Raw genomic sequence first — 13,860 nt, 5'->3', positions numbered from 1 at the left:
ACAAGCTTCAAGGCACGATAATAAACGAGAACATTGGCACTGCATCGGGACGGGTTCATGCATAGCAGTTGAGAATTGCTCCTGAAGGTCGTCAGACATGTTTGATGACTGTGATTTCATCACGCCATTCAATGCCGTGAGCGCCATGGAAGACATGACAGGAATCCGCCCTTGAGACCCTGCCTTGATTCAATCGCCGAAAGGTCGATCGTGAAATTGAGAGTATATTTGTACATTTAGGTATATCTTGGTAATACACATCGTTTGGTGAATGCGTGATGTACAGAGAGTAAGAAAGAGGCCAGCATGGTTCGTGCTTAGTTGGTGCTCCTGCGCTTGCCCTGGTTGCGAGGTCTCTCCTGAACAACGTGCTTGTTCGGGTTGCGCTTCGAGCGTGTCTTGTAACCGCCCTTGGCCTGCATTCCAGATGATTAGCATATCGCCCATGGCAGTGCGGGAAGAAGCGTCAAGACATACCGGTGTTCCCCAGATGGAGACAGGGTGCACGTTACCCTTGCTCTTACCTCTACCACCACCGTGTGCGTGGTCTGCAGCGTTCATGGCCACACCACGAACGGTCGGTCGGATGTTGAGATGCCTGCTGCGACCAGCTTTACCGAGCTGTCTGAACTGCCAGTGAGGGTTGCTGGCCACACCGACTGTGGCGCAAGCCTCGGCGCTGACCCTGCGCACTTCACCACTCTGCAATCTTACGGTCACGTCTCTGACCTTGCCTCCGACGTCGTTCTTCGCGATGACGGTGGCGTGCGTGCCTGCGCTACGGCAGAAGACCGCCCCCTTGTTTGTCGTGCTGCCAACGCAGTATACCTGAGTACCCATGGGAACCATCTTCATCGGCAAGCAGTTGCCACGGAAAGCGGTCTTGGCGGCCAGCATACCAGGATCCACGACACCACCCATGCTCGCCAGCAGCGACTGAGGAATACCAGCACGGAAAGACTCGATTGTGTCGCCAGCGCGCATGCCCTCGGCAGCAATGATGTAGCTCTTCCTCTTCGTCTTCAGATTCTCCACCAACGCCAAATGAGCCGAGCGATTGGGGTCGTACTCGATGCGCTCAACCATGTGTTTGCCCGGCTCGTTGCGCTTGAAGTCGACCGTCCTGATTCTTCGCCTGGCGCCACCACCCCTGTGCCTCATGACAACACGGCCAGTGTTGTTGCGGCCACCCTTGCCATGGCCGACCTTTGCGAATGTGAGCTTGGCATACGGCTTGCCTTTCCAGAGATGGTCGTTGATCGGGCGCTTCAAATGGCGCACACCGGGAGTCCTGGGGGTGTAAGTTTGAAGCTGGAGGGCTCCAGTCCTGCGCGTGGGAGCAGTGGAGGTCGTGGATGTGACGGTGGCGTCCTTCGTCGCGGTGCTGGCCTTGAGAGGCTGTTCCTGGCGGGAGACATGTCTGCGGGTCACGGAGGAGAAGAGGCTGCGGTAGGAGTTGCAGACGGGTCGTATCCGGGGTTGCAGCATGGTCGCGGAGTGTGCGAGGATCTGGCGACCTCGCGAGTTGGAGACGGAGGGCGGATGCGGATACGTAGGGACTCTCCCGACACCGTCCCGCTAATGCGTGGTATCTCTACGGGGAGGTCTTCAAAATGTCCGCGGCCGACCTACCGCATCGGGCAGCTGGGCCTTGATGCCTCAGGCTGCAGTCACGGGAGCACGCGAGTTGCCCCTGCAACGAGAAGCGAACTCTATTTTCCGTCAGGCACGCAGGCGGCCGCGGTGGTGCGACGGGCGCGGGCAGTAGGAGACGCTGTCTGACGCCGTCGCGTCGGCGCACAGCAGGTGCAGCAGCTGTTGGGGTTGTTGCAGCCTCAGGTACATGTAGACCCGTCAAACACAGCACCCGCTCGCGCGCAATCTCGCATGCACGTCTCAGCGGCGAGGGCGCGCTCGCGGCCGTTTCCCAGCCTCTGGCATTATTGCGCGAGAGCCTCCCTGCGCGGCTGCGGCTCGACGCGCCAGCCCGCGTCGCACGGTTGCCGGCCGCCTCCCGTCCGGTGTTTTGCTGAGCAACAACGTCACCCCGGCTGGCGAGACGCGAGCGCGCTTGCCAAGCCTGCTACCTCTTGTCAAAACGCCAGCCAGCTCCCATACAAACCACAACATCCACAGGACCGCCCCGCCCTCCACCCACGCCCACCACAGGTCCCGTCACGACCTCTAATACTCCGTCGCCTCCTCGTTCGCACGGCCTGCGATTCTTACGCGCCGCATCTTCCCTCCGGCATCCCTCGCGAGCAGCCGCAGCACGTGTTTGCTGATGTTGATATCGCCTCTTCACCACGCCAAAACCCTCCAAATCACCTCGAGCCGGGCTCGCTTCAGCATCTAGACCGCTGTCCATCACTCCGCCAGCTTCAGTGAGTCGCGAAGGGCCCGCCAATGGCGTGTTATCGCCCGTCAAAACACAGCTGATCCGAGCTTTCACCAGACAAAAACACACCCCCATATACCACCGGCATCGCATCTAACGCGAGCCATCCACACACACAATGCCTCCCGTATGTTTTCAAGTGCCCTAAAGTGTCACGTTGCACATTCTCGTCGCGTGAGCTCACTGTCGTCGGCGTGTACTGACATGTTCATAGGCGAGAGTTGCCCGACGGGCTGTCACTGATGAAAACGCCGAGAACGTCGGAACCACACGCGTAACGCGTGCCAAAGCTGCCGCCCTGGAGACCTCAGTTGGTGACCCGCCCAAGAAGGCATTGACTACCAAGCGTACGACTACTGCACCTGCTAATGGCGCGCCGGCTGCCCGGAAGCGCGCTGCCCTGGGAGACGTCAGCAATGTCGCGAAGAACGAACCTTCAGAGGCCGCAGATGCGAAGAAGGGTGGGCTGGGTAAAAACACGTTGGCATCAAAGGTCGCCAAGCCTACTGGTGTGCAGAAGCCCGCGTCGCGTACCAACACCACCTCGACGCGTACTGCTCTCGGATCAAAGACCAACAATGCTTCCTCGGATCTCAAGAAGAGGCCTGCCAGCGGAGCTGGGGTCGGCAACCCTGTCCCGAAGAAGCGCAACACGTCTGCTACAAAGCCTGCCCCCATTCCCAACATTGAGGAGGAGGCCTCCGAGAATGTACCCCCGACCAAGGATGGCCTCGTCGCTGAGAAGGCCCGTTCCAAGACTCTGCTGGCTTCGGATGAACTCGCTCTTGATGCCCTCGAGGATGAGTTCGACCACAAGACCTTGGAGGAACTCTCTAAAGAAGCTAAGGACCTCGACTCCGAGGATCTTGATGACCCGCTCATGGTTGCTGAGTACGTGCACGAAATCTTCGACTATATGAAGAAGCTTGAGATCGCCACCCTGCCCAACCCGGACTACATGGACAGCCAAGATGAACTCGAATGGAAGATGCGTGGCATCCTCGTCGACTGGCTGCTGGAGGTTCACACGCGCTTTAGGCTGCTGCCTGAGACCCTTTTCCTGGCAGTGAACATCATCGATCGCTTCCTGTCGTGCAAGGTTGTCCAGCTCGACCGCCTTCAGCTTGTCGGTGTCACTGCCATGTTCATTGCTTCGAAGTATGAGGAAGTCCTCTCGCCCCACGTCCACGTCCAGAACTTCAAGCACGTCGCCGACGATGGCTTCACTGAGGCCGAGATCCTCCAGGCTGAGCGTTTCGTCCTTGGTGCTCTGGACTACGACCTGTCGTACCCCAACCCCATGAACTTCCTTCGTCGCATCTCCAAGGCCGACAACTACGACATCCAGACCCGTACTCTCGGCAAATACCTTCTCGAGATTGGCTGCCTCGACCACCGCTTCCTGCAATACCCGCCCAGTCACGTCGCCGCCGCTGCCATGTACCTTGCCCGTGCTGTGCTGGAGCGTGGCGAGTGGGATGCCACTCTCGCCCACTATGCTGGCTACACTGAGCAGGACATCCAGCCGGTCTTCAAGCTCATGGTCGACTACCTTCACGGCCCCGTCGTCCACGAGGCCTTCTTCCGCAAGTATGCCAGCAAGAAGTTCTTGAAGGGTAAGATAAATGGATTCTCCCAACCATCTAAACTACATTGCTAACATCATCCAGCCTCCATCATTCTTCGCCAATGGGCCAAGAAGAACGCGTCCAAGTACCTCGAGAACGTTTCAGAAACTCCGGGCGGCAAGACTCCTCGCTCATAATCATACCACTGATGGGCCGTGGCTAAACATCTGGGAGTTTCAGAACACCGCGAGCAAATCGGTCCCACCGGCGAGCCTGACACGAATGTCCGCCGCTCGCTGGGCTTCGGCATGCCGCTGACAGACCCTACTCGTGCGGTCAGCCTCGGCACTACAAATTCCAAACAAGCTCTTTGACGGGAGCATCAAGGAAGCAGAGCAGGCACCCCAAAGTGAAAGCTTGCTCTTCCTATGAAATGAACAGCAGAAAAAGAATCAAAGCAAAACAACACGATTGGAATAGAGCTTCACCCTTCAACCAACAATTCCCCGAAACACACAACATCAATGGTTTCTCGCTGAGCGCATGCGTACAATAACCACCCCCTTTACTATTCCTGATTTTCACCATCCGGCGCACGGCTCGGGATGGGCTTCTTGGTTCTGGTTTGGCTTTTCTGGGGCGTTTTCATGGCGAGAATCCACGGATTTCTGCGACGGCGTTTTTTGGTTGTTTCTATTAGCTGCATTTTAAACACATGCCCCCTTTGCCCTCATCGAGCCTGGCTTTGGTTCTCGTGCTGTTGGATGCTGCTCCACCCGCTCAGAGCGGGACCGGCACGGGATGGGAATAGCTTAGCTTCGTCTTCTCGATGAGGGCAAGGACAGGAAGGCGGAAATGGAAAATTTGCATGGCATTAATTAATCCTTCTGGGATTTTTCCACTTTCGTTTCTCGTGGTTCCTCATGCAGTGATGTGATGTTTGCCCACCGCATGCTTTGAATGCTCTCCCACGCTTGTGTTCAGGGGATCTCTTGTGTCGTAGAGCTCGACAGGTTCGGTCGCCTGTAAGGCGTCCAGAGGTCTTGCTTTCGTCACCGCTGGTGGAGACTTGTTTCGGGTTCCGGGGAATAGCCCAGGTGAGATCGCGATTGCCGGGTGGGGTCTGACGGGTGAGATGTCTGGTGAGGGGTGGAATCGTCTTGGGAATTGATGTTTCGGTTTGGTTCTGTTCTCGGGTTTGCGGTCGAGGGTCTGTCTCCTGGTTTCATGGATACTTTGTAGGTGGTGCCGCGATTTGCTTGGACAGAAGCGCTTGATGGGAGAGAGGTGGGTGGTCGTGTGTTGTGGTGGAGGGTCCGTCATCACATATGCAAGGCAAATGCGTTCTTTTAACGCCTTCAGTTGATGCTCAATGAGCTAGAGTCAAAATCATCACGATATCAGAAAAGTAGTAAGAATTCATGAGCAGTAACCATTGGTAATCGTAAGAAACAAGCTCGGCCAGCCGCAGTCCTCACCCGCCTCACTGCACAGCCTGCATCCTCCCCTCAAACATATCATCAATCCCATCCTGCCCGTTCCCCTCCTCGAGCTCCTCGCTCTCCAGCTCCTCTTCGCCCTCATCCTCATCCTCGAACCCCGTCTCCAGGCCCCTCGCCTTCAGCCGCTCCTTCATTTCCTCGCGGCGCTCCTCCTGCCAGCGCATCAGCGCGGCGCTGGCGTGCACGCGGAAGCCATAGATGCGCGGCTCGTAGCGGCGCTGCGTCTTGACGGGCGCGAGCGCGGGGTACACCTGGAAGAGGATGTTGTGGAAGGAGGTGCCGAAGTAGGCGCCGTCGATGGAGTTGTGCCGCGAGGACTTCGGGTTGTAGATGTCCTCGCAGCGCGCGCAGTAGAGCTTGACGTTGGAGACGTTGGGGATGTCGTGCTGGCCCATGGGGAGCAGGTGCTGCGACTCGCAGATCACGCGCGGGCATTTGCCGAAGACGCCTTGTTTGAATTTTTCCATCTAAATTTAGTTAGCTTCTGAGGGAGATCTGATGGGTGGAGAAGAGGATTTACCATCTTTGCCAGACCCCTAGTCGTTACTACGTATCGTGCGTGCACGAGTCCGTACAGATGGCGTGCGCTCTTCTCGATTTGTTCCCGCATGTCGTCGTCGACCTCCATGTCGAAAACGTCTGTGACGAGGTCGAGGGCATATTGGTAATATTGTACTTCTGTGTTCAGGCCAGTCAGGTTGAATCGGTCCGTGAGGTAGTCTTCGTCGATTTCGCAGAAGTACTCGTTGCCACGTGCCGCAATGAACTAGAAAAAATGACAGTCAGCGTGCTAAGATCAGCGAAAAAGTGGTTCAGCGGCAGTTCAAGAAGCTCCAATCTCTAAACCAGGAATGAAGCCAGAAAGCTCAGTGCTTTGAAGATGGCGACTCTCCGTTCCGTCTTCATGAGAAGAATCCTCCCAGCGCGAGCCTCCAAAAACGAACCCCTCCGTTCAAAACGGACCTCGAACGTCTGAAATCATCTCCCTCATCCACCACCCTCCCCTCTCACCCCACTATCCCGCCCATCAGACGATCCAGAAAAACCCTCACCCGCCACCCCTCTAACCCCCAAAAACCGCTCACAACCTCCAGCAACCCCAAAAGAAAATACCCAAAACTCACCCAATCCCTCCAATAACTCGTATAGTCACTATCCGTGTCGGACGCGAAATCCTCCATGGTCCAGGTCCGCGTAAACGCTTCCAGAGATTCGATACTGGGTGCTGTGTGGCCGTTGGGCTCGCGCATAAACCGTGCTAGCCAAGCTCCAGGTCCAGATTCCCAATTCGGTCCAGCTGTGTTTTCCTCTGGGAGGTGGTTTGTTCTGGTTTTTGTACAGGGCTGAGGGCAAAGAGGTGCAGTCACGAGCCGCGAATCGGGAAGCGCAGCTGGCTGGTTGGCTGGCTGGAGCCCGCGTTTTCGGGGCGGGGCTTGGCGTTTTGGGCTGGCTGGCTGGGCTGGGCTGGAAGCTTTCACAACCTAGGTATGTGTTCAAGTACCTCCACCTACGCGTATTCACTGATGGACGGACGAGCGTTCTGCAGTAGGAACCGTTCAAAAAGAACTGGAAAAGCTTCGAAATATAATGAAATCCCACCAAGGACCTCTCAGACACTCAACATTCAATTCTCATCTCATCCCAATCAATGCATGCATACTCCATACTTCATACTCATACTCCGATGCCACAATGCAGCCTAATAAAAGGTAAGGTACCCAGTGTTTTCGCTCGTTCGCTCGTCTGAACCGTACTGTGCCTGTGCCTATCCCTGTGAAATGATCCCTTCCCTTCCCTTCCCTGCCCCAATCACACCCATCCGTAATGCGTTGCTCTTTGATGATGAATACCCCTTCCCCAAAGCCGAGTCCAACCTTTCATTACCGTACGTGAACTCCTGTTCTCTCGCTTCAGAGAATGAGAGGGAGGGATGGAGGGAAGGGCGCTCCGCTTCACTCTCCTGTTCCTTCGATGTGAACTCTGGGAAGCAGTGGCTGAGACATTAAACCATCCCTCCCTCTCCCTCCCTCCACACTTTCCATTCTCGGTTCTGGGACTTCTTCGTCTCGATCTCGGTCTCGGTCTTCGTATATCTGAACAAACTGCAAGGGAAAAAGAAAGAAAGAAAGGGACAAGAAAAAAGAACAAAACAGGGCCGGCGCGTGTCCTGTGCCGGAAGAAACAGCAAGCCAACAATCCCCTTTTGTGTTCCCAACTTTTTGAAACGTAGTGGTGTCAATTTTGTGCCCAAGGAGAAGGAGAAAAGAACAGAGAACCCGTTGTGTGTGCTGGCGTCCGTTTGAAAGTGGAAGGCTGTTGGGAGGCCCCTTTTGGTGTGCCGGAGAACGCCTACTCGTACAGACGGAGGGAAGTGAATCCGGAACTTTCCTTCTCTGTCGCGATCGGCGAAATCTCTTGTTTCCGACCTCATCTGCTGGCGTTTTGTTTTAGTCTGGCTTGCTTTTTCTTCCTCAGAATAGCTTCGTGGCTGTGATGGCGCCATGGCGATGTGGGTGATCGTAACGTCTTGAGAAGCGTGTAAGATTCGTGTTTTCTAATCGTGCGCGGCGCTTTTGGCGGCCGCGCAGATAGTTGTGATATCGTGCAATGCCGTGCCGATTCGTTAGAGCCTATCACTCTCTAAGTTTCTCTCCTCATTCATCCAAAAGGGCTGAAACCTCCGGCGTCCGCCTCGTCATTATCCGTAATGGCAATCTGGCGCCTGGCATACTGGCTTCTCTCTGGCGTATTCTGCTCCGAGCGCGGGTCCGTGAAAATGCTGCGGAACGAGGGCTCGTCGTGGCCAAAGTCAAAATCATCGTCGTCGTCGTCGTCTTCGTCCTCAGACGCGACCGGGCGGCGAGGGCTAGTATACAAGCCCTCAGCCTCACGCAGAGCCTCTTTGATCTTGCGCTTGACGCCGTTGACGTAGGGCACGATGTGGCGGAGCGTGGCGGTGTCGAAGGGGACCTTCTTGGCCGGCTTTTCGGTCTGCGCGGAGGTCGGGTCGGAGACGGTGCGTTTGCGCTGCAAAGCTTCGATGACAGAGCGGGCGACAGCCTCGGAGTCTTTCCTGGGGCGGCCGGTCGAGGGACGGACGGGGGTACGGGGCTCGTCGGTGACGTCCGCGTGGTCTTCGCCAAGGGTCAGGATGGGTTGGGGGGTGCGGATTGAGCGGGCTCGAGCGCGGGCGCTTTGGACGGCTTCGCGGGTGGGCTCGTCGAAGGCGCTGTCGTCGAAGCCTGGCGAGGAGGGCGGAGAGCGGCGCGGTTCTAGGGTGCTTTCGTGGGATTCTTGGTCGGCTAGATCGATCATTGCATCCACCTCGCTCCAGGCTTCCGCGTGTGGTCCAGCGAGCATGCCGAGAGCGGCAGCACGGATGCGCAGATCCTTCAATTCTTCGATAAGGAGGCCCCATTCACGCAACAGTCCAATATTAGCGACGACGTTCTGTTGCTGCTCCTGAATGGCCTTGGGAATGAGCATGGCGTGCCCGCTGTCGACCCTCTTGTCGTCGACGAACGGAGAAGGCAGCTCAGGCAAGGGTTCCTCGAAATCGAAATCCTCGTTCCAGTCCTCGGTGACGCCCTTACTGCCAACTCCCCACGTTCCGAATTTGTTCGCAACAGCCGAAGATCGCTTGCCGTCCAGGTCTGGCACGACAGGGACGCTATGACTGCGAGCGTGCATACCACTGGGCATGCGGCGGCCGCTGTGCCTGCTTCCCCTGTTCTCCGGGTCCTTCTTCCCGTGTACGGTCTTCGGACGGGGTGGCGAGTTGCTGTGATTCGGGCTGGGTTGTACCTCGGCCCAATCGAAGATCGTGGCTCGATCAGCGCCGTTTCGTCGGGGTGTCGAGACTGTGGACAGAGATTGTTGCGATCTAGCAGGGGGTGCCAGCCGTAGAGACAGGCTACGTTCTACAAGGTAGTGCTGTCCGCGTGGTGACTCTGAGACATCGTGACCTATGTTTGGAGGCGATGACGCAGGTTCCTCTGGCGCGTCCCAGTCGATATCATCTGGATGCGGCATCTCTCGCATGACGGGAGGCGACGAGCTGAAGACATTGTGACCGCCGAACCGTGCGGACGGAGAAGGCGTCTGGTTCTTGTTCCCCAACGATCGCTTTGGTGTCGCGATACTCTCCTCTTCTTCTATCGTGCTGTATCTGTAGCCGTCGCTGGAATCACTTTCAGGGAATCCTCCAGTGTTCAGGAAGTCACGAAGCTTAGTACTTCGTCCCGAGGAGAATGTCGGAGGGCTTTCGTCGAAGATCGTCTCTATCGGCGGGCCTCTCTTGCCAGAGCTGCTCCTTGTCGTGGTCGTCGTTCTCGTAGGGAATGAGTCAAAGGCGTCGCTCTGGTAGTCCGTGCTCGTGTCTCCTACAGATTGGGTCTCGGCGTCAGAGCCCAGGGTCGAAACGATCTCAGATGTACCAGCGGAGTGCCTCGAAGGGCGGCTTGCGCCTGACGCATGCCTTGTCGAGGGCATGCGACGCTGCTCTGTGAGACCTTGCTGCGAACCATGGGATGAATTGTTAGTAGAAGCTGCGTCGCGGAATTGTCCTGACGTGTCGAGGACGTCGTCACCCAGGTGCAACTGAATCTCGCGTGGAGGATTCGCGTCGCTGCCTTGCGTGGTGTCGGAGTTGGAATGAGATAACGGCTCAGCGTTAGAGACATTGCGGCGCTTGGATAGACGCTCGGTCGTTTTGCGAGACGAACTGACACTAGTGCCCATTGAACTTCGCGGAGCCGAACCGATTCTTAGACTCGTGCTGCGAGACAACTTGTCATTTGTTGTCTGGCTTCTGCTCCTGGATGAGCCTCGTGACAGCGGAGAAGGTCCGTTGGACAAGAGGTTGCTGAAGGAGAAGGACCGCCTCGAGGAAAAAGCCCCCTCGGCTTGGGCGTTGTTGGAAAGTATTGGTGAAGACGTCGCGCTTGTCGCAGTTGCACTTGCCTTGCTATCGTCGTCTGTACTTAGCTCGTCATCCGCTTCTACATCGCCCTGTCTAATGGGTTGTTGGGCAGACACGAGTGTAGGCTTGTATTTGCGATCAGGGTAAATGCGCTTGATCGGATTCGGGATCCCACTTACTGAAGGCCTGCGTGAAGGGAAATCTGCGGCTCGTGCAATCTTCGGCGTGAAATAATGTCGCCATGACGGGTCACGTGTATCTGTAGAGAACTCACTCCCGGGAATGGCAGGAGAAACCAAGGCCGGAGAAAGAGGTTCCTGAAGAGTCGCAGATCTCTGGTGACTTGTCGCAGGCCTCCTGAAAGTAGGCATCGGCAAACGCGTCCCGGCGCTTTGGTATGATGAGGTGTTGACGCTGCGTACCGAGGACGACCTTTTGACGAGCCTGTTCCTGGGCTGGGAGACGGATTGGCTGCCCGGCAACATGGGCGTTGTTGATCCGGAGTGTGAGAAAGTCCAGGAGCCATTGGAATGTGAAACGACAGCGGAAGCTGGACGCGATGTGGTTGTGCTGCTTGAATCGCGAGACTTTGATACACTGCTCGACAAGCGTCGGAGCCACGTTTGAGGCTGGGTATTCGGTGTGCTGGCCCGCGAGCTCTCGCTGCCCTCCGGCCGGACCAGCACATCGTCGGCCATGACCGTGGCCCCTCTCGACTTGTTCATGCTACTCTTCACAAGGTTCGACACATTGTCGGAGCGGGAGCGGCCGAGGTGTGCTGACGGGCGGGCAGCGAATCGATCGGGTGGGGAGAAGGAGAAGGCGAAGTGGTCCGCAATGGGCACGGCGTAGGTTGCCGTAGCCGTGGCACTCATTTCGCGGGCGGGGATGTGTGTTCGTGAGGCGTGCTGGCTGCTGTCCGAGGGCGAGTGTTCGTTATCGTCGGCGGCGAGGGAAAGACCAAGGACAGAGACACCAATGCCGGCGCCAGATGCACAGAGCTGGCCGGGTCAGTACGAGGACTGGTACAGCGCGTGTAGAAGCAGGGGAGGGCGCGAGCAGCAGGCATTGGCAGGGGAGGAGGGTAGGTAGGACTCACTGTTGAGACTGTGCGCATTCTCCGGCTCGTCCTTACGCCGATTCACAGGCAGACAGCAGGTCCGTTGGGTGTGAGAGCTCGTCAAGCGACAGCGAGCCCGTTTGCCCTGCGCATTGTGGGCCTGACCCGACCAAGGCGCGCGTTGTCTCTGGGCCTGCAGGTCCCGCGGCTACCAAGAACACATAGAGTGGTCCTTCGGGGGGAGGAGTCGCTGGGGAACACAAGCGCCACGGGATGGGACCGAGTGCGCGGTGGGCAGCCGAGAGCAGCAAGCAGTCGGGCGAGCACTGGGGCAGCTGGAGCAAGGCACGCAACAGCAGGACGTGCGAGCGGACAGCTGGGGCTAGGGCGAGCTGGAGGATGGAGTGCAGGGAGTGTTAGGTTAGGTAGTGAGGGCCTAGCGGGCGGCAATCTGGCAGCGCGCAGGACGCGGCAAGGCAAGGCGGCGGAGGGAGGCGAGGCGCTGCTCCGGGCAGCATGAGGTACGGCGAACAGGCGAGCAGGAGGAGCAGTGCCAGCGCTGGACGCTCCGAAAGGCGTTGCTGTAGGTTTGACGAGGGTATCTTAGAAGGTTTGGCTAGGGCGGCGCCCGCCCACAGTTGCGAGCCTGGCACGTCTGGGTCGTCTGGGTCCGCGCGGGCGCTCGCCCACGCCGGAGGACCAGGCACAGGCGCAATTGGGAGCGTCAAGCACAAGAATGCGGCGGCCTGCCCGCATGGGCCTCGCCGCCGCCATCCCCCATAGCAGTGCGTCGCAGGCCCGCCATGTCGCTCGCCGTGTCAACAACCGCCCGCGCCTCAGCGACCTCACCTGCTGCCGGCGGGCGCTGCGCAGCGCAAGCACCAGCATACCCAGCATACCCAGCACACACACATCCCTACTGTAGCTGCCTAATCACCACCACCAGGATGCCCCTCTGCCTCTGTACGCCGCCAGCCCTGCCGTGTCACGGCTGCGCGCTGCACAAGCACACGCACGACGCCCGCTCCCTGCTGCCCTCGCCTCTGCACGCTTCCCTTTTGCGCGGCGCCCGTCATGCTCCATCCATGGATCCCCTCGTCTGCCGTGCCCGCTTGCGAGTGCTCCTCGTGAGCGCCCTCCACTGCCCGTGCCGGCGCCCGCCATTTGCCTTTCGCCCTATTGCAGCTGCTCCGCGCAGTGCTGTAGCCCAAACACCCGCCCGGCCACTCATGGCTGCAGGCGGCCTTGCAGCGCGCCGTCTGTTGACATGGCCATCCCGGCCAGAGGCGCGTCCGAGTCCCGCCGTCACCAATGCACCACCAGGTCGCCTCAGCCGCGGGTTGCTGCGACCTGTCACCCTGCCGCAGGTCCCCTGCACGCAACCCTGCCCGCGATTTGCGTTAACGCGGCCACCTATAGGCGATCCCCATGCGGCTCTGAAGCGACGCCTGCTGCTGCGCGCGCGCAGACCAACCGCCGCCCGCCGCCCGTAATTCGACCAATGCAAATCATAGTGGCTCCCTCGCGTGGTCGATCAGCCATGACGAACCGCCCTCCCGCCCACCCATTCGCGCCTTGGCCCGCATGCGGCAACGGCCCACGCCCGGGTCCTCGAAAACCGGTTACGGGGCTGAGCGTGGGAGATCGCGCTGCAGCGTGATCCGCGATCACGCATAGCCGTTTCAGACCTGCCGGGCCATGTCCTCATGGCGCCCGCCGCGTTGCACACAATCAGGCGGTGGGTTATATTTGCCTGCCTGCCCGCCAGCGAAGAGCCGAGATGGGCATGGCCGGCCGCAAGGGATGTTTGCGTGTCACGGGCGAGCGCGCGGGTCCCACGCCCGCCGCGCAAGACAATCGCATGTCGTCGCACCCCAGCCAGGCCCGCTCCGGGATCATGGTTTGGATTCGGGCGGCGCTGCGTGCGCCATGAGGGGTGGAGATGCGACCTTCGGACGATCCGCTGGAGCTCACTTGTTGGGCATAGCGCCGCTTACTATCTTGGGAAGTCGCACTCTTGTCAGCCGTGAGGCGTCGACGCGACGAGCGATCCTCCAGCGGTCATGGACGGGCAAACGGTGCTCCGCCGTTGCTAGATCGCTCACCGGCCATGCACTCAGCCTGCTAGCTTGCCATTGAGAACGGCCGCCTCGCCGGTGCCGGCATGCTCGCCCGACACGCCTGCGACGATCTGCCTGCAGCGTCAACAAACTGGAGTGAAGTCCGCGGGCCTTCCCCACCATGCGTTTCCGATGCTTCCACAAACGTGGGAAACGCCGCTGCGAGGGAGCCCAGAAGGGCATGGCGCAGTCGCTCGTTCTTGGGTCTCCGTCAGACGGCCCGCTATCACGTGAAGCCGCTCGCACAAAGCCACGTCCACACGAGGATGATAAACGAAGTATTGGATTGAA

At 58.6% G+C, this 13,860-nt stretch overlaps 4 protein-coding genes across 4 annotated transcripts; 1 reads left to right on the top strand and 3 right to left on the bottom strand.

Annotated features, from left to right (window-relative positions):
• Positions 1-49: 49 nt before the first annotated feature.
• WHR41_04139 (mitochondrial 54S ribosomal protein uL2m) lies at positions 50-1,759 on the bottom strand. The gene is made up of 2 exons (XM_069372745.1): positions 478-1,759; positions 50-416 (listed from the first exon to the last, which is right to left on the bottom strand). Exons 1-2 carry the CDS (start codon positions 1,486-1,488, stop codon positions 318-320), a joined length of 1,110 nt encoding a protein of 369 aa, XP_069229991.1. The 5' UTR covers positions 1,489-1,759; the 3' UTR covers positions 50-317.
• A 321-nt stretch (positions 1,760-2,080) lies between these two features.
• WHR41_04138 (uncharacterized protein) lies at positions 2,081-4,701 on the top strand. The gene is made up of 4 exons (XM_069372744.1): positions 2,081-2,384; positions 2,456-2,525; positions 2,613-4,014; positions 4,069-4,701. Exons 2-4 carry the CDS (start codon positions 2,517-2,519, stop codon positions 4,161-4,163), a joined length of 1,506 nt encoding a protein of 501 aa, XP_069229990.1. The 5' UTR covers positions 2,081-2,384; positions 2,456-2,516; the 3' UTR covers positions 4,164-4,701.
• A 657-nt stretch (positions 4,702-5,358) lies between these two features.
• ckb-2 (Casein kinase II subunit beta-2) lies at positions 5,359-6,847 on the bottom strand. Its single transcript, XM_069372743.1, has 3 exons — positions 6,593-6,847; positions 5,989-6,234; positions 5,359-5,935 (listed from the first exon to the last, which is right to left on the bottom strand). Exons 1-3 carry the CDS (start codon positions 6,716-6,718, stop codon positions 5,450-5,452), a joined length of 858 nt encoding a protein of 285 aa, XP_069229997.1. The 5' UTR covers positions 6,719-6,847; the 3' UTR covers positions 5,359-5,449.
• A 159-nt stretch (positions 6,848-7,006) lies between these two features.
• WHR41_04136 (uncharacterized protein) lies at positions 7,007-11,907 on the bottom strand. Its single transcript, XM_069372742.1, has 2 exons — positions 11,489-11,907; positions 7,007-11,390 (listed from the first exon to the last, which is right to left on the bottom strand). The coding sequence occupies exons 1-2, from the start codon at positions 11,504-11,506 to the stop codon at positions 8,127-8,129; spliced, it is 3,282 nt and encodes a 1,093-aa protein (XP_069229996.1). The 5' UTR covers positions 11,507-11,907; the 3' UTR covers positions 7,007-8,126.
• Positions 11,908-13,860: the final 1,953 nt, after the last annotated feature.

The sequence above is a fragment of the Cladosporium halotolerans genome (genome assembly GCF_011745625.1).
Source record: "Cladosporium halotolerans strain TM138-S3 chromosome Unknown Sca12, whole genome shotgun sequence".
Classification (NCBI taxonomy): domain Eukaryota; kingdom Fungi; phylum Ascomycota; class Dothideomycetes; order Cladosporiales; family Cladosporiaceae; genus Cladosporium; species Cladosporium halotolerans.
This window is presented reverse-complemented; position numbering and strand designations above follow the sequence as displayed.

Coding starts and splice junctions, on each gene's coding strand:
- WHR41_04139 (XM_069372745.1), bottom strand. CDS start 1,488: ATGCTGCAACCCCGGATACGACCCGTCTGCAACTCCTACCGCAGCCTC. Junction 417..477: donor TCTCCATCTGGGGAACACCG/GTATGTCTTGAC, acceptor TCTGGAATGCAG/GCCAAGGGCGGTTACAAGAC.
- ckb-2 (XM_069372743.1), bottom strand. CDS start 6,718: ATGCGCGAGCCCAACGGCCACACAGCACCCAGTATCGAATCTCTGGAA. Junction 6,235..6,592: donor CGAGTTATTGGAGGGATTGG/GTGAGTTTTGGG, acceptor CATTTTTTCTAG/TTCATTGCGGCACGTGGCAA. Junction 5,936..5,988: donor CTAGGGGTCTGGCAAAGATG/GTAAATCCTCTT, acceptor AACTAAATTTAG/ATGGAAAAATTCAAACAAGG.
- WHR41_04138 (XM_069372744.1), top strand. Junction 4,015..4,068: donor CAGCAAGAAGTTCTTGAAGG/GTAAGATAAATG, acceptor AACATCATCCAG/CCTCCATCATTCTTCGCCAA.